The 17,909-nt window shown below is 52.5% G+C and overlaps 1 protein-coding gene across 2 annotated transcripts in view; it reads left to right on the top strand.

Annotated features, from left to right (window-relative positions):
• The window catches only part of LOC127393369 (opioid-binding protein/cell adhesion molecule homolog), a 292,393-nt gene that overhangs the window by 183,203 nt on the left and 91,281 nt on the right, over positions 1 to 17,909 (top strand). The window contains exon 2 of one of the 2 annotated variants that reach the window (XM_051638365.1): positions 15,910 to 15,994. In XM_051638365.1, coding sequence (XP_051494325.1) covers positions 15,910 to 15,994 — 85 coding nt within the window. Of the gene's footprint in view, positions 1 to 15,689; positions 15,995 to 17,909 lie in introns of those variants that run through there. The other variant, XM_051638364.1, reaches the window with a different exon arrangement.

Genomic DNA, 17,909 nt, shown 5'->3' with positions numbered 1-17,909 from the left:
TGCAGGCTGGGTGTCTCTTAAGTTGAGTGTGCTCACAGGAAGCAAAATGAGGTGGGGGAGTCAGCCACGTCCCATCTTCTCCCTCTGCCTGAGCAAGTGGCTTCTGGGAGCTGCTTTTCCCTGAGAAGAGCAGTCATGGTTATGGACATCTGGATTTTCTCTCCAGACAGCTCTTTAGCACTGGTAGCAGGGGATGTCAGGTCCTGCAAAGGGTCCATCACAGAGACTCAGCATCAGCCTCTGCTGGTGACCTCTCTGCTCGCACAAGCCTTGTTGACTCGTGGTAGCTGCAGGGGGATGGATCCCATCCAAGAACAGTCTACATCTTTTCAAGACTTGTGGTCCTCCAGCAACCCTGAGGGTGTTGTGCAGCTGTTACTGCCAGGCTCTGCTGGAGTCACACTGCAGAGATGTGCTGGTGTCCCTTGTCCTCCTGGCTCCCCTGCAGGGCCAGCGTAGCAGGGACACCCATGTGATGGAGTCAGGGAGGTGACATTGATGGGTCGATTCCCAGGTTTTCTGCTAAAACTTGGGGTGTTTCCAGGGCTGGAGAGCATTCCTGTGCTGTGTGTGGTTTCAGGAAGACTTAGAAAGGGGGAAACACCTTGGGATCAGCAACAAAAGGATAAATAAATAAATAAAAGACAATTCTGTTCTTGATCTTTCCTGGGAAGCCTGTCTTGCACACCCTGCTTTAGGACTGTCACAGGGGCATGAACTCCTCTGCTGGGACCTTCTGGTCCCAGTCAGTGTGTGGTTAAGGGAGATATCCCTTGCTGATGCTGCTGACTCCTTGCTCTCGGGACCAAAATCCAGGGTGAGATTCCACCTTGGCTAAAACCTGTAGCAAAGCTGCCTGTGACTCTGGTCTGGTCACCACGCAACAAGTTGCCCATGAAATCTTTGTTTGGAATTGCTTGTGAGGGTGTTGGAGCTCCAAAGGAGCAGGGAGAGGCTTAGTGCAAGAAGCAGCATGAGAGCAGTCACCTACCCCTTAGCAGCCACGTCTCATCCCTTGTGTTTGTACAGAATTAATCTGGTCCTGCCAGGTTTTTGAGGCTGGGGGAGAGCCCATTAGATCCCACTGCCAATCCAGGAGGCATCTGGTGATGGTTCAGAAGATCCTTCCCTCCTGTCTGTGGGTGCAGGGTCTGGCTCTTGCTGATTTCTTTGCTGAAAAGAGGCAGAACAGAGTAGGAAATGCACGGGGAGTCATTATTCATGCAGATGATCCTCACAACTCAATAGAGGTAATTAGGAGAATGATGGAGGAAATTAGCACTTTCTGCAGGTTTATTAATATTAATAAAATGATTTCATGGTTAAAATAATAATAATAATATTAATAAAATAAATACAAAACTGCCAAAGATCATTCCTTAGCTACTAAACACCATCCTGCTCCAGGCAGTGCTCAACCAGGAGCTTGAATTAGTCTTCAGAAACAGGTTTTTTCTCTCTCTAAAGATGATGTCACGGAAGTTGGAACAGATTGAGTCATGTTTGGGGTAATATCCTGTTTCCCATTTTTGTCTTCCTTTGCTGAAGCTCAGCAGATCCTGGAAACACTGGGAAGTAGAGCTGCTTGTCTTTAGTCTATCAATTGTTTGGAAAACAGGATGTTTTCTGACAACTGCCTCTGGTGCCTCTTGTCTTCCTGCTTCTTCACCTTTGTCTGTGGTTGTCCTAGCAAGGAAAATACTCCCACCTTCCCACTTTGGTGTAACAGGGGTTCCTGGGTCTTCCATGAAGACCCATCTCCATGTTGTTCCTCTCAGTGGTGTTTCCCATTCCCTCCTGGATTGATTTCATCCCGTACCAATGTGCCAGGTGGCCTTGGGAGAGTTGCTCAGCTCTCTGTGCCACTGACGTGCCCAATATGCTGGAGTATTTGGGGCAGGTTATTTGCAAATGGTGAGGAGATCATCAAATTAAAGGCAGCACAGAATGGTATTAATGAAAATAAATGAGAAATATATTTAAACGTGAACATATAATTACAATCTTTATTATTAAAACATTGCTAAAACTGCTTACTGAAGCTCTCTGCTTTCTTTTGAGATCAAGGCTTTGTTTGGTTTCTTGCATGCTAAGAGGAAGATTTGGGGTAAGGAAAGGAATAATCAGTATCAAATGTCTTCTGCAGAGGGCAGCAGGAATTTTGCCTTGGATGTTGGATGCAGGATTAGGCCTGGCTGTACCAATGCCTGGTTAGAAGTGATTTTTTTAAGAAGGCATTAATAGGGTTTTGCAGTCATCAAAGCACTTCCTTGCTGGCTAGGAGGGACATCTGGAGAGGTTTGGTGCCAGGCCAGGGTCTGTGCTTCAAGGATTGGTGGAGGATGGCAACTGGAAGGGCAGGAAAATGGGACGTTGGACTTGTGACTCCTTCTTCATCCGTGTGTGGACCTAAAAAACCTACTGAGGGAGCAAAGAAAAGGTGCTCTAAAGTCCCAAACTGGTGCTTGGTGCCCATTTCCCCTCGGCTCACCTGGCATCCTGGCAGAGGGAGCAGCTCTGTTTGGTTTTGCTCCACAGGGGTCTGGGAATATGCTGGGAACAGCTCTCTCCTGCCTGACCCAATTGCAATCCCACTCCCCAGTTAGAGCTGCCAGCCTGGTGGGGTTTGTCAATTCCCAGAACCTTCCCCATCCATCTTTATTTAAGTGGGAAAAGATCATTGCAGTTGAACCCATTGCTTGAAGGATAGATTTCATTATATTAAACAGTAATTGCAAAAATCAGTTCCCATCATTAAAAAAAAGAAAGAAACCCTCCACAACTGGACTTGGTGGCTTCCTGCTGGTGTTTTACCTGTGATCTTCATCGTGTCACTGGGGACCCTCATGTCACAGAATCACAGAATTACCAAGGATGGAAAAGACCTTTAAGATGATCAAGTCCAGCCTATACGTCCTCCTCCCCAAACTTCTGTGTCTTATGGTGGGGGTGAGAGCACCCAGTGCTTCATCTCCAGAGACCCACGGCTCTGGGGTGGGGAACCAGCTGGATTTCCCTCTCCCACCAACTCAGGAGCTGTGCCCAGGGCTGTATATCCTGCACTGAGGTGGCAGAGCCAGCCAGGAGAGATGAGCATTTCCATTCCAGAGGAATCTGCAGGGCTGGCAGTTTTAAGGGAGGAGAGGGGAAAGCAACCCCATCTCCCAACTTGTAAATTAAGCAGATCTGGTCGGAAACTGTCACGGCAGGAGAAGAAATATGAAACCTCTGGGGTCGTGTATGCAGAGTAATTTTTCTGACTGTAACTCTACTTAAAAGTAAGGATATGATGAAAATGCTCAGAGCATTTTAAATGGACCCGGCAGAGACCTGATTCAGCCCCAGTGAAGTCTGTACAGACTTTATAGTGTGTTGGCTTACTCTGAACTCACTAACACCAGAGTTTAGTGCGTGGCTAAGCAATAAATTGGTTCCTTCTCCTTATTAACTGAAAATATTCCTAGATGAAGGAGAAGCAGTAGTCTCTTTTATTTTTTTTATTATTTTTTTTCTGCTGGGTAGCAAGGCAGGAGAGCAAGGAGCCTGGGGATCATTTAGAGGAAAAAGCAGGAGAGGTGTATCATGACCTGGCATGCAAGGATGGGGGGTGGGGGTGTTTTTCCTCCAGAGCTCTGCAAATTCTGAGGTTTGTGGAGCCATTTGGGAGGTGGCAAAGTGTGATGTTCTCTCCTGCTGCAAGGTAGAGGGAAGGCTTTGGAGCTCATGTGTGTCTCTGCATGATCAGCTCCCTCTCCACAGTGATGGTCCCACCTCCCTTGGCCATTGTTTCCAAAGCAGAATGTCTGGACCAACCAAATCATCCTGGGCAGCAAATATAATTCCCTTGGTTTTATTTTGAGAGAACATCATCTGTCATTAGGTGGCTCAGTGGAGAAAGATGTGCCAGGCTGGTCAACCACCCTCCTGAGATCCTCATCCTGCTCTGGCATCAACCAGCCTAGTTCTGGGGAGGTTTTCAGCACCCAGATTGTGGCCACAATGGGTGGATACGGGAAAGCTGCTGCTTTTCTCCTCTTTTGAGGAACACCCCAAATCATTGCCCCATTAGAAATTAATACATCTGGGTTTGGTGGCTGATTGAAGACTGGGCAACTGGGCGTGTAGCACTGAAATAGTCAGGACTGTGGTGAGAGGGAAAGAAATTGGGATGGAGAGGAGTGAAAGTCACCCCAGCTTTCCCCTCTCCCCCTCCCTCTCTCCCTTCCTGCCTCCCCTGGATTTCAGTGGTGTGAGATTTTCACCCATGCCTTGGAAACAATATCTTGAAGGAGCCTTGAAGCCATTTGTTTTCCATGTAATTGGCTAGTGGGGAGAAAATAATGAAGAGAAGTCATGCAGGGGAAGTTCTCATCGGTGCTGTTTTTGGCAACAGAGTCACAACATCCTAAATTTATTTATTTAATTGCGTTATTAAAAGTATAAATAAAAATAAATCCAGGAGAGCAGCCGGATCTATGCTTTGCATCTCCAAAATAGAACCATAAATGCCACGGAGCACTGGGGGAATGATTTATTAGCCTGTTATCGTGAGTGACTGGGACGCTTTCAATGGAGTCCTTGCTAATTTCTAACAGCTACATTAAATCACAGATGGTATCAGCTATTATAAAATAATCACCCACTGGTCTGCACACCAGCACGAGCCCAGGGTCAGTGCTGGAGCCCTTCTTTTGCTTCACATCTCTGATTCCTGTGAGGGTGGGAAATAAATAGGGCTTGTAGTGGCCTCATTTTATCATCCAGAAGTTGACAATAAATAAACGGTCTAGAAACCTTTTTCGAAAAGGAGTTTGGAGTGGAATTTACACAGAGAGGGAACCTTGTTTTGGGCTTAAATGTGGCGGTGTGATGTCGAGGCTCTGGGGTCCTATTTCTAGCTCTGAAAGGTTTGCTGATTTATTGGGCAGATGGAGGATTTCAGGGTTTCAGCTGGAAGGAAGAGAGAAGGTCCTGTTGGGGACGTCGGTCTCGGCTCCTCCGCCTTCCCTCCTCGGCGCTGTTTCAGACAAGTCACTTCAATTTCCCTGCAGCTCGGCTGCTTTCCTCTCGTTTGACAAATAACGTGTGTGTTTCCGTGGCTGAGCTCCGGAGGGGGTTAATACTTGGCCTGGAAATCTCTTTAGAAGTGCCAATTTGTAGCGACAGAGAAACAACAATGAATAGGAGAGCTGCGAGGTCCGGGAGAAGCGGCTGCTTATCAGGCCGGTGGCTTGCAGAGCCAGCTGCAATAGCAGGGGTGGTTTGAAAGGGTGAAGGAGATGGGAGAGGAAAAAAACCACCCAACAACAAACAAACAACAAGCCACAAATAAATACGAGTAAAGCAGTTAGGAAGAAAAGGGCTCCCGTCTGCTCCGCGCTCCGATTTTTCTTGACAGTTTTGCTTTATGTTCAAACAGCTGCTTAACAGGACAAATGTTGGCTCTAATAACAGTGTAGGGGGGAGATGGAGGCTGGGGGGGATAGAGAGGGAGATGGAGGCTGGTGGGATGGGGGAGATGAAGGATATGTGGGATGGGGAGAGATGGAGGCTGGTGGGATGGGGGGAGATGGAGGCTGGTGGGATGGAGGGAGATGGAGGATAAGTGGGATGGGGGGAGATGGAGGCTGGTGGGATTGGGGGGAGATGGAGGCTGGTGGGATTGGGGGGAGATGGAGGCTGGGGGGGATGGGGGGAGATGGAGGCTGGTGGGATGGGGGGAGATGGAGGCTGGTGGGATGGAGGGATATGGAGGCTGGTGAGATGGAGGGAGATGGAGGGTAAGTGGGATGGAGGGAGATGGAGGATAAGTGGGATGGAGGGAGATGGAGGATAAATGGGATGGGGGAGATGGAGGCTGGTGGGATTGGGGGGAGATGGAGGCTGGTGGGATGGGGGGAGATGGAGGCTGGTGGGATGGAGGGATATGGAGGCTGGTGAGATGGAGGGAGATGGAGGGTAAGTGGGATGGAGGGAGATGGAGGATAAGTGGGATGGAGGGAGATGGAGGATAAATGGGATGGGGGAGATGGAGGCTGGTGGGATTGGGGGGAGATGGAGGCTGGTGGGATGGGGGGAGATGGAGACTGGGGGGATGGGGGGAGATGGAGGCTGGTGGGATGGGGGGAGATGGAGGATATGTGGGATGGGGGGAGATGGAGGCTGGTGAGATGGAGGGAGATGGAGGCTGGGTGGGATGTGGGGGAGATGGAGGCTGGTGAGATTGGGGGGAGATGGAGGCTGGGTGGGATGAGGTAGGAGTTCTCGAGGTCCTCAGGGTGTCTGAGACTCTTCCCTGGGGATAAAAAGCCCTGGGTAGGATCACCCTGATGTCTTGCACCATCCTTGTCCAGCTGGGGGAGATGTTTTCAGAACCTGTGCCTGCTGTTTTGGGAGCAATCAAGGTTTTGCAGCCCAGTTTGAGCTGGTGGGGTAGAAGGGGCTTTGCCCTGGATATGGTAGAAAGAGCCTCAGGAGGAGCCAGCTCCTGGTGGCAGCCTAGGATGCTCCAAGGCTGTGTGTCCATGAGGAATGATGCACACTGAGGCCACATTGGGCTTTTAGGGTGGCCTTGGGCAGGTCTCTCATTTCTTCAAAGGTATTTGGGTTCCTTTGTCTTTTCCTACCTCATTATTCTCTCTGCATAACAGGATAAGGGGCTTTGCAGCTTGCAGGTTGTTTCCTTACTGCAGTATCAGAGATTGTTGGGTTGTCAGCAACCTGGAGATAGCTGGGATTGCTGACAGTGAGCAGAACTGAGGCAGGGCTCTGTACAGAAACCTTGCTCAGCCTTTGAAACTGCAGTCAAACCCTCTCCCAAGGTTACTCTTGCTCATAAAACATGCTTAGTTTGGTTTGCTGCAAACCTCAGTTTTAATCCCAGAATCCAAACAGATTCTTGGAGGAGAGTTGGGTTGGAGTCAGAAATGAGTGGCTCAGACCAGGCTGACTCTGCAAGATGAATTCAAACTGACCTGAGAAGATGGAGATGTTCACACCCCCACCCCAGCTTTGCAAGTTGCATATTTATCTTCTTGTGCCCAGTACCACTGGGAATAAATCAGCAGCCAGACACTCTCAGAGCAGATCTGCTGGTGCAGATACTGTGGGACCTGCACTGGCATTTACCCACAGCTCAAATCAAACTCCCAGGGAAGTTTTCCAAAGCTGAGATCGTTCCCTCACCTGATGTTTTTTTCCCCTTACTTCAGTCCTTAGAAGTGAGAATTTCAAAGGTGAAAAAACATCATCTGCACTGGCCACAGAGGGGAAAGACTGGAAGTGCTGAGAATTTTTATTTCTCTTGGGACTTGCAGCCCATGAAGCTTGGGTAGCTCAGACAGGCTGAGAGTAAGTGTTGAGACCTTCACTGGCTCAACACGACTGCCAAACGTGCCCAGCAGCAGGTCAGGGAGAATCCAGGGGCAAGGAGGGGGAAAAGGGGACATTTTTCCTTTTTAAGTCTTGCTGACCTGGCCACTCTGTCCATACCAAGGTACCAGGGTTTGTTCTGGCAAACCCCACTGCCCTGCAGAGCACCAGTTGGTTGTGGTTGTGTTGGGATGGGTTTGCTTTCAACCTGGTGCTGGGGGACACTGCTCCTCCTGCCTCGCAGCATGGGAGTAGGTGGTGTTGGCCCAGCCAGCCCCAAGGTGGGTGTTTCTCATGTCATCCAGGTGTGGAAAATACCAGTGTACACTGAGCAGAGTGGGTAGGTAGGACTTTCCTTTCTCACATCTTTCTTGCCCCCCTTCCAGAGCCTTCCAGGGTGGCTAAGAATGTGATGTTTCCCTCTTCCAGCATCTCGTGGAGGTGGCACAACTGAGTTCTGCTCACTTCTATGTTTCTGTGTGTTGTAAATAAGCCCAGAGGCCATGTGCTGGCTTTGTATTTAGCAAGAGGATAAACAGGGCTGTGTGCTGCCTGTTTCTTTGTTCTTCTATTCACTCAGTTAAGAGCTCACAGAACATTTTGCAAGCGTCTATGAAATGAGCCTTGTAATGCTCCCAGGAGAGGGAAGAAATGTTCCTGCCCCTCTTGGAGTGGGGAAATCTGAGGGGCTTCAAGGGGTTCACTGCTCTGTCTGTGGTCAGGGTGAGACCATGGTAGATGCTGGATTAAATCCCAGCTCTTGTTTTCCATTGCTGGTCTGTAAATGTCTGGTCAGACTCGTGTTGCGTGTCCAGGTTCAGCAATGCTGAGCCATCTGTGGCCAGGATCCTCTTTTCTGGTGTTTTCCATGCTTCTGGACCAATTTGGGAATGTGATTGTGCCTCCACACCTTGTCCCAGTGAGAACTCAGGAGGTGGTACATGAGTGGAGGGATGAATGATGGAGAGACCACATCAAACCCAGCCCGACTCCTTTGCTGCCAAAGCTCATTCCTATCTTTTCATCTTTCTGTAACTCCTCCATCTCAGAGATGCCTTCAGGCCTGCCCATGCTGCTGGCCCCTTGGACCTTGGGGTGGCCAGTGTCCTCACTTGGAGACCACCATCCTGTGCATGGCCACCTCCTGGTTGCTCACTTCTTCCCACTTCACCTGTGGTTCAGGTTCAGCTTGAGGGACTTGAACATTTCTTGTGGATTTTCTCAGACATGGACCTTCACCTCCTGGCACTGGTTCAGGCTCACTCATAGGGTTTGGGCTGAACCTGAGATGCCCAGGCATGGTGGATACTCAAGTGCATGGATGGCTTTTGGCTTTCTCTAATCTGGCAGATTATTTTATACCCCTCGTGGGCTCCACTTCTCTGTGCTCACTTTGGGACCATTGGGGGGCCCCTTGGAGGTGGCAGTGAAGGACCTGGGCCATCCTGCTGCCCTGTGCATGGCCATGGGAGTGTGCAGTGCTGCTGCCCTGGTTACAGAAGCTCATCTGCCTCCACTCTACCTAACCTACTTTCCTCTGAAGTCCTCCAAATAGGACTTTGGGCCATAGATGGATGGAGCAGCTTGTCCTCTGTCCCCTTCCCCTGTCCCCTGCAGCTCAGAGGGTTCAGAGCAAGGAGTATTTTGCAACCTCAAACCTACCTGCTCTGCCCTTGTCAGTGGGGACCACAGGCTCTTGTCCCCAGTAGCCCACCCTGCAGCCTTGTCCCCATGCACAGTGGCCCTCCCCAGCAGCCCCCAGCTTGCCCATGATGCTCACACAGGTACCTGGAACACATCCAGGTTCCCCTGAGCAGCCCCAAGCTGGAAAACCCATGTCCTTTGGGCTGCTATTGAAACGGGCAGGCTTTAAACTCCTTCTCACTATCCAAAAGGGTGTTTGGCCTCATCCTGCACAGGGACAAAGCCACGCAGAGGTGGGGACAGTCCCTGCCTCTCTCCCCCTTCCCACAGGTGCTGGGGGCTGGAGCCTCCCACATGCTGCAGAATGTCTGGCTAAGGAGAATCTTCTCCCTGCCCCCAGATAAATTGCGTTCACAGGGTAGGCTTGCAGGTGTGTTGCCTTCCAGCCCCTCTTGCTTGTCCTGTTGGGTCAGGGCAGGTTGTGACTCCCCTCTTGTCCCCACCACCCAAACCCTGTGTCCCCCTTGGCATACCCTGAGGAGGGGTCACCTTGGACCAGGGCTCCATCCACCCTGAGGAAGCCCATTGAAGCTACTTCCCCCCTCCCACCCTTTCTTTTCAATATTTTTCCTGACTGACTGCAATTCCCTGTTTTTTGGTGGGATTTTTGCCCTCTGCACCCCAGGGGTGTGGGAAATTTAGGAATCCTGGAAGCACCTCCAGCAGGGGCTGTGCAAGCTGGTGTGGTTTGTGCTGCACTGCTTGGACGATCAGCTGGCAGTTTTCTTTCTGCAAAAGTTCTCTGTGAAGGAGGCTGAACTTTGGAGTGGTTTGATATGGAAATATTTTGGTAACGAAGCAAAATGTGTCTCTAATCACCACCCCCTGCCCCTTCCCTCGTGAGCCTGGTTGGAAGGGAAAGACCTCATGGGTGTTGAAAACCTGCCCAAATGCACCAAATACCAACAGTGACAATAAAAAGCCTGGCATGGCAGGGAAAAATCTGAGCATTTTGTTTCCTTAGGAAAAAAAGAAATACAAAAAAACCCAAGGGTTGTTGTCAGAAATACTGCTGGAAAATGCAGTCCTCCCCTTTCATCCCTGGAAGCGTTCAAGGGATGGGGCTCTGAGGAACATGGTCTAGTGGGAGGTGTCCCTGCCCATGCAGGGGGGTTAGATCTAGATGATCTTGAAGGTCCCTTCCAGCTGAAACCATTCTGTGATTCCCTGATTTCCAGCTTCCCAGGTGAGGCTGTGATGGCTCCACACGGTTCTGCTGCACTTGGCTGCCCCAGGTTTGCTTGAGCAGCACAGGGTGTTTTCAAAGATGTTTTGATTTTGATTTTGATTTTTTTTAACTTTAATATTTGGTGGAAGGAGGGAGGCTGCTTTGAACTCAGCAAGGTGGGTGCCTTCAGAGCTGCCTCCTTTTGGAACTGCAGCTGTCAGGTTTCCACAGGGTTTGAACGTGCCATATGTCCCCGGTTCAGCCGGGGGACTCGATGCGTGTGGAGCATGAGGTGGAAAACAACCCTGGTGAAATCCAGAGCCAACACAGGTGTTGTGGGTCCCCACCCACCCACTGACCTGCCTGTTGGTGTCACCCCAGGCTGTGTTTGTGTGTCCTTGGCAGGATTTTATGGAAGTGTGAAGGATTTGTGCTTGCTTTGAGGCTCAGGGATGGGGGTGGAGGGGCTCCCTGAGTGCTAAAGTGTCAGTGAGGAGCATGAGCCTTGAGTTTGCATTTTCTGCCCAACCAAGCTCAAGCACCAAGATCAATGTGAAGAATAGGCTGCATTTTTTGCCACAATTACCTCAGCTTTTTGGTTTGTTTGTTTGTTTCTAAATTCATGTGATAAAAGGCATTAAATGTAACAGCATGGAAAATAAAAGCTCAGTTGGCCGAGAGAGCCTGATTTAGTGTGAAGATAAAACAAGATAAAACAACTGGAAAAATTAAGAGGGATAAATAAATTCTGCCAGAGAGAGGCAGGGGGTGACAGAGGGTGAGAGCTGTGTGTGTGCCACCAGCTGGGCAGTGGCCAATCCAGTGGGGAGCAGCTTTCCTAAGGCTTTTATCCAGGGAAGGGGGTGATGCTTTGCTATCCCCCCCCATCCCATTCTCTGAAGGATGCTCAGCGTTATCCCAGGACTGTGAGATGTGGATCTTGTGCTGCTTTGCACAGGGAGTGGCTGCTCCTCCTGCTCCTGCACGGTGCTGGCTTTTGGGTGAAGGAACAGGAAGATTCAGCAGCAAATGGGAAAAGCAAGAAGCAGGGTGGTGGGGTGTGGGGGAAGAGCCGTCGGGATGGATTGCCAAAAATGCCGGGGAAAAATTAGCAGCTGCAAGTGTGCAAGAGAAAAGGTGGAGAAGAGAGGGTGTAGGGACAGATGGAGAGAAGGAGGGAGAGAAGGAGGAGATGGGAGAAAAGGGAGGAGGGGATAATAGTGCAGAAAGATATTAGTTAAAAGTCTTCTAGCCCCGAGCCCAGACACCATCTGTACGTGGCAGGATCCGGACAAGGCACAGCTCTCTGCTCACCGTGGAGGTGTTACATGCATCTTGGCCAGATAGTGTGGCCAAGATGTTCAGGATTAGGAATTTGACATGCCCCAGGAGAGAGATGACTTAAAAGAGCCCCATTTTTGGAGAGCACTAAGCAGCTGTCTTCGAGCTGGGGGCTGGAGAGGAGCCGGCAGCTTTGAAAAAGCTTGTCTGGGATTTCCAGAGGGAGATCTGGAGAACTTCCTCTTCCACCGATGCTGGAGGGCGAATTCCTGGGAGCAAGGATTAGCTCTTTGATTAAACAAGCCCAGATCCTCCAAGGACTGCTCTCCCCTGCAGCTCTGCTGGGTTTGTGCTTTTCTGGGTGCAGCATTAACCCCTTCTGTTGTGAAGAAGGCTGGATGTCTTAGAGGCACTAAAGTTCATCTTGGGGAAAAAAAGAAAAAAAAATTAGAAAAGAAAGTTATTTCCCATTATCTTTACCTTAAGGCTTAGGGGGTTTTGCCTGCCTAGGACTGCTGGTTTATTGTTCCCACCATGGGAAAAGATGCTGTCCTGGGGTGAAGTGCACCTCACTGGTGTGACCGTGTCCGTGCCTCTTCATCCTTCTTTCATTTCTTTCTTCATTTCATTCTTCTTTCATTCTTCATTCACTCTTCTCCAGTCCCCTACCTGGACACTGAGCTCTTGGGAAGACCATGGGCTGTGAATATCTGTGTTTTAAATGAGTTAGAAATACTCTTTGGAGCTCTTTTGAAAGAGGCAGTGTCCCAAAAGGTGCTCGTGAGTCCCAAGTGCATAGTGTCCCAATGTCATTTGAGTCTCCCCATCCCTCATTGTTCCTCTCAAGGGAGCCAGACTTGCTCCCATGCCCTGAGCTGCAGGGACAAGGGGAAAATACTCCAAGAACAGCAATGAGGACAAAGAATAGAGCCCAGTGTGGTCATCTATAGGTCCTGGTGGCTCCAGGCTTCTCCCCAGCACGGTGCTGGAGCAGCACTGTGGCTAAGCTGCTTCACAGCCCCTGGGCTCCCATCCCTCAGTAATTACTTCCAGGCCTGTACTCTTGACATTTGCAAGCTCCTGATTAGAGCAACGAGGGAGAAATCTCCGAGGGAAATGGAGGCCAAACTGCACCACTAATAAAAGCTGAGATTGACAATCGACTGGGAGGCGGGAGATGGGGAGGTGGAGGGACTCGTCCTTGCAGTCTCAGTTTCTTTCTGAGCCTCTGGGATGATGAGAGAAGGTCAGGGCTTGTTAACGTCACCGTGAGGAGCAGGATCTGCCACTGCCATATGCCTGATGCCCCCAGGGCCTGTGCCAGCCTGTGAGTCCCTCTCAGCTAGGTGATATTTTTAGACATGGACCTGAACCAAAGCCACCTACACGAGCACCCCGTACAACCCCAGGTCTGCAAACTGTCTGGGTGCCAAAGTGGCTCAGCTTTTGTGCCTGCTGATTTTGTGTCTGCAGGCAGATTTTGTAGCCTCCTGGATTTTGAGTTCTTTTTCCTTGCCCTTTTATCCCCCACGACCCACCTTCTTCCTCCGTTTGGTGTCAGTGTTCTCACTCAGGATGTCACGTTAACAGGAGTGGTGGAACTGGGAGGTATTTGTGATAGGGTGGCCCAGAAGATGGGGGAGGAGAGGCTGCTGTGGCTGCCTGCACCCACTGCCAAACGCCCAAAGTGCCTTCTGAGGTGAAGGTGTTTGAGACATTGCCTGCAGTCTCCTGCTGTTCCAGGCTATTGGGTCTGTACCCAGTTAGGCAGGTTTCAGTAACACTCCTTTTCCAGCCCCCTCTTTCCCCTCCCCAATGCCCCATATGTCCTTACCTGAGCCCGGCTGTCTGCAGCAGCCACTTCAGCTATCTGTCTACCCATGTATGCCTACCCTCTACATCTGTTCATGTAGCCATGTCTCTCCAACCTCCTCGAGGTTCCTTCTGAGCCAGACAGGCTTTTTTTCCCCTTTAAATCTCCCCTTTTCTGAATTGCACCAGCTCTGCTGGGCTTTTTTGCCACATGCACTCTACATCTTCAGCTTCTTTTCCCAAGGGCTAAACACCATTTTACCCAGCAGAGATGCTCATCCTTGCAGCATCCTCCTCCCTGGAGCTCATCCTGCAGCTGGAGGAGGCTCAGCAGTGCCCAGGGTCAGTGGTTGTGAGTGGCAGTGGTTTTATGCTGACTCCTTTCTGCTGCTGCTCCCTCCCTTCCAACAGACATGGTTCCTCTGTGCCAGGTGGGAGCAGGTCGGGAAGGAGAAGGGGTGTCCTTCCTCCTCATCCTGAAGTGTTGACTCCAGCAAGTGAAGAGCTTTCTGATGGAAAACTCAGCCCTGCTTTTCTCAGTGCTTCCTTCAGGTCCTAGACTGTCCTATTTATCCAAGCTGCAGTGAGCATCCCTCTGGTGCCTGCAGCCATGGCTGGTGCCAGGAGCAAGCACTCATCTCTGCAGCACTAGCCCAGGGCTTGTGGTCTATTTAGGGTTGCTGTGTCCCACTGCTGGCTACAACGGACCTGCTGTGCTGATAATTGGGCTTGGGATCACTGGAAAACCCTTGAAAAACCTGTTTATCAGTTTTAGCAGCTGTATTTGGGTCTCGGGATGAGGTTGAGGTCCCCAAATGGCTAGAACTCTTTCACGGGTGGTTATGCTCCTCCTCTAGCCCCTGGATGGGGTAAGTTTCCCAGGATATATTCAGTGGAAGAGGCAGATGCCCTCTGGAGGAAGGCACCCCAAGTGAGGTCCAGCCTGTTTTGGGGTTGGGCTTGGGCATCCTGTGAGAGCACAGCAGCCTGAGTGTGGTTTCCTCTGGTGGGCATAGAGACAGATGTGTCTGGATTGTCACCAACGTCTTGGTACCCTCAGTTACTCTTTGAGGAGCTAAATAGTGGTCTCTGGGTGTCCCCAAAGGAGGGGGCTTGTTGCTGATGTTGTGACTGGTGGGGTGGAAAGCCCTCAGGCTTCCTGCTGCTCTGGTACCTGTGTCAGGGAACAGATAGATCCTTTGGAGCTCCCTTCCAGGGAAAACGGGAGCAGGACCCTCCCAGCCCCTCTCTGCTCCCCAGGCACGGGAGAGAAACGCTCCCAGTGGGGTGGGACACGCATCAACAGGTGGATGCAGAGAAAAAGGCAGCGATGGGGCTGGGCTGGGCAGGGCAGCCAACATCCTGCCCAGCGAGAAGGGAGCCGTGACCACAGAGAAACATCCCGGGGTCCGAATAGTTAAATCAGGGGAAGGGAGACGAGGGGGTAGGGTTGGGGGGTGGGGAGCGGGGGGTGTTTCTTTTGGCTAGTGTGGTGCGGCGGGGGTTAAAGGCTGGCGTGCGGAGCGCGTCCCCGCCTCACGGGTGTGCGGGAGCCCGAGCGGCGGCCGGGGATGGAGCCGCTGCCATGACAACCCCGGGCAGTCAGCCTGCATCCCGCCGCCCAGGGATGCTGCCGGCCGGCGGGGCGGGGATGCTGCCGCCGCCGCTGCCCTCCCGGCCCTGCCCGCTTCTCGGCTGAGCCCCGCGGCAGCCGGGGGAGCAGCCCTGAGCCCCCTCCCCACCGAGACACCCGGCAGCGCCGCCGGTCCTGCCTCGCGTCTGGGCGGCGGGGACAGCGGCGGGGACATCGTCGCCTGCAGCTCCACGGGGAAGTTTCGATCTTGCGACAGAATCGGCATTTTTGGGGAGCTTTTTGTTTGTTGTTGGTTATTTTTTTTTCCTTTTCTTTTTCTGTTTTATTTTTTCCTCTTCATCTTTTTCCTTCAATTATTTAAACAAAAGAGCAACAGCCGGCAAAGAGCCCAACTCCGAGCCCGTTGTTGTCGTGTTGGGTTTTTTTTTTTCATATGGCCGCCCTCCCTTTCCTGCCAGGGACACTTAACGTTTCCTCCTTGGGTTATAAACTTTTGATGCCAGACCTCCGCAGCGCGTACCCAACTGAATCTTAAAGTAGCGTCTCGAGCAGACACACATCTGTGACCTTCATCTCTTGCTCTGCACCTTCTCTCCTCCTCTTCCTCCTCCCCCCCCGGCCCTCCCGGCCTCCTCCCTCACCCAAGGATACTGGGGGCTCCCTCCGGATGCCGCTCGGCAGGCTCAGTGCTCGCAGGCTGCCTTGCCGGGGGCTCTCCTGATCTCCGTGGATCCGCAGCGCTCGCCCCGGTCGTTTTGCTCCCCCCCATCCCCACACACACGCACCCCCTCCCTCTCTCCCTTTCCCCCCCTCCCCCCCTCCCCCCCCTCTTTTTTCACTCCTGGTGGCCTTGTCGGGTGTGTTTTTTGCCTGTTGGAAAAGTCCCTGCTGCCCAGGATGGGGGTCGGTGGGTGCTTAGCCCTGCCCTGGAGGTGCCTGGTCGTCCTCTGTCTCAGGCTGCTCTTCCTTGTGCCCGCAGGAGTGCCCGTGCGCAGCGGAGATGCCACCTTCCCCAAAGCGATGGACAACGTGACTGTGCGGCAAGGGGAGAGTGCCACGCTCAGGTAGGAGCAGCTGCATTTCTGCCTCGGGGGGCCACCGGGGTGGGGGGGGGGGATGGGGATGGGGGTGTTGGTCTTGCTGCGCCTCTTCGGGGAATGTCCGTGCGCCGAGCGGGGCTGCTGGAGGGTCCTGAGACCGTCCGGAGACTTTGCCTGCGTCCCAGGGGCTGGTCCCCGTGGTGACACCTGAGCGGAGCGGCTCGGGGGGGACACACCGAGGTGCTGGTGCTGCGCGGCGGGGGGAGAGGCTGCAGCGAGGGGCTGGCACCCTGCCGGGGGGCTGGCACCCTGCCGGGGGGCTGGCGGGGGGTGCGGGTGCCAGACGAGGAGCTGACAAAGGGGTTCAGGTGGCAGACAGTGAGCCAGCTCTGCCTGACGCTCCCAAAGTTGTCCCGGTGCGTTTGCCTGTGCGGGGAGGGGGGGGCTGGGTCTGCACTGCCTGCGGGTTTCCAGGGCTGCGATGCCTCCGAGGTGTCAGTGCTTTTGCCTTGATCACTTTACAATCTCTGCACGAACCTGTTAATATCGAATCAGTCTTTTACTCCAGGGGTGCATTTTGTGAATCCTGATGGATGCTTTTGCCTCACGCTAGTTGCTGGAGAAGAAATGCAGGCAGCTTGGAGGCAGACAGGCCACTTCCGTGCTGCACAGCTCCCTTTCGTTCCCAGAATGAGTTACAGGTGTACGTGGTGCAGTGCCCGTGGAGGAAAGCAGCTCTCCTGGAGGATAGCAGGTGGCATTGTAGGATGGCAGCTCCCATGTAGGATGGCAGCTCTTGTTGGGTGTCACAGCAGCATGAGCAGCTCAGCAGACAGGAGCCCACGTTTCCTTGCAGGGCACTGGGGTCCGGGACTTTGGTTTGTGCTCTGCATGCTTCAGGAAGCCCAGGGAGGACCAGAGCTGGTTCATCCAGCTGGGCAAGTGGCCCTGGGACGTGAGGAAGAAACACAGGGGGGTCTTGGGGTGTGAGCACAGAGCAAGTGAGTCTGGAGGAGTTAGGCTGCTGCTTTCTCTGCACCGGCCAGCAGCGTGTGCCCCTGGGACGAGGCTGATTGCTCCCTCACTCCAACCCGGAGTCACAAACAGGGCTGCAGCAGAGAGCAGCTGCTCTTCCCAGAGCCAGGGATGATGGCACATCACTGGGATGATGGCACAAGCGAGCCGAGCGTGTCGTGCTCTCTGTTAGCAGCCAAGCCAGTGCAGGGATGAGGAGCTGGTGCTGGGTTGAGCAGAGGGTGCTCTGCTCACCTGAGTGGTGGGGGCTCAGGGTGTCTAGCAGGATTTCCGTGGCTGGGGTGGTCTGTGTAGAGGGGAAATGTTTGGTGCATAATGTGGTGGTGGGGAGCAGGCTCCAGCTCCAGGTCTGTGCTGCTGAGGAGGAGGCTTTGGGGGCTTGTCTGCTTGTTTCCCAGCACGGAATCTTTGGGATGTTGCCTGTGCCAGGATCATCCCTAATTCCCTGGTCCCAGCCAGGGACCTGCTGGGACACACTTGTCATCACCCCATGTCACCAGGGGCTGTGGCACAGCAGGAGAGCAGAGGGCACATTTCCTGGTGCTCTTCGTAATTGAACTGCAACGATGATTAACCCCAGCCAGAGTGAGCACAGCAGTTTAAAGAAGAGAAGACAATCCCCCAGGGAGGTGCTTTTGGCCTTTGTGCTCTTTTCCTTGCTGTCGGAATGTGTCTTCCAGCTGGAGTGTGGGGTTTGGGGCAATGCTCATGGGGGTCTGGGCAGGTCTGCTGTGTGGGGGTCAGAGCCTCTTTCCTGTGGAGCTGAGCCCCTTCCCCAGGGAGCCTTGTGGCTCCGGCCAGTCCTGCTGCCAGCAGAGGGCTGACTTGGATCTCCTTTTATATATATTTTTTAACGTTCTGGCTTCTTTTCTGTGCTGTTTGTGAGAGGGGATGTTTGTGAAGC

Source organism: Apus apus, chromosome 22, assembly GCF_020740795.1.
Source record: "Apus apus isolate bApuApu2 chromosome 22, bApuApu2.pri.cur, whole genome shotgun sequence".
Classification (NCBI taxonomy): Eukaryota; Metazoa; Chordata; class Aves; order Apodiformes; family Apodidae; genus Apus; species Apus apus.
This window is presented reverse-complemented; position numbering and strand designations above follow the sequence as displayed.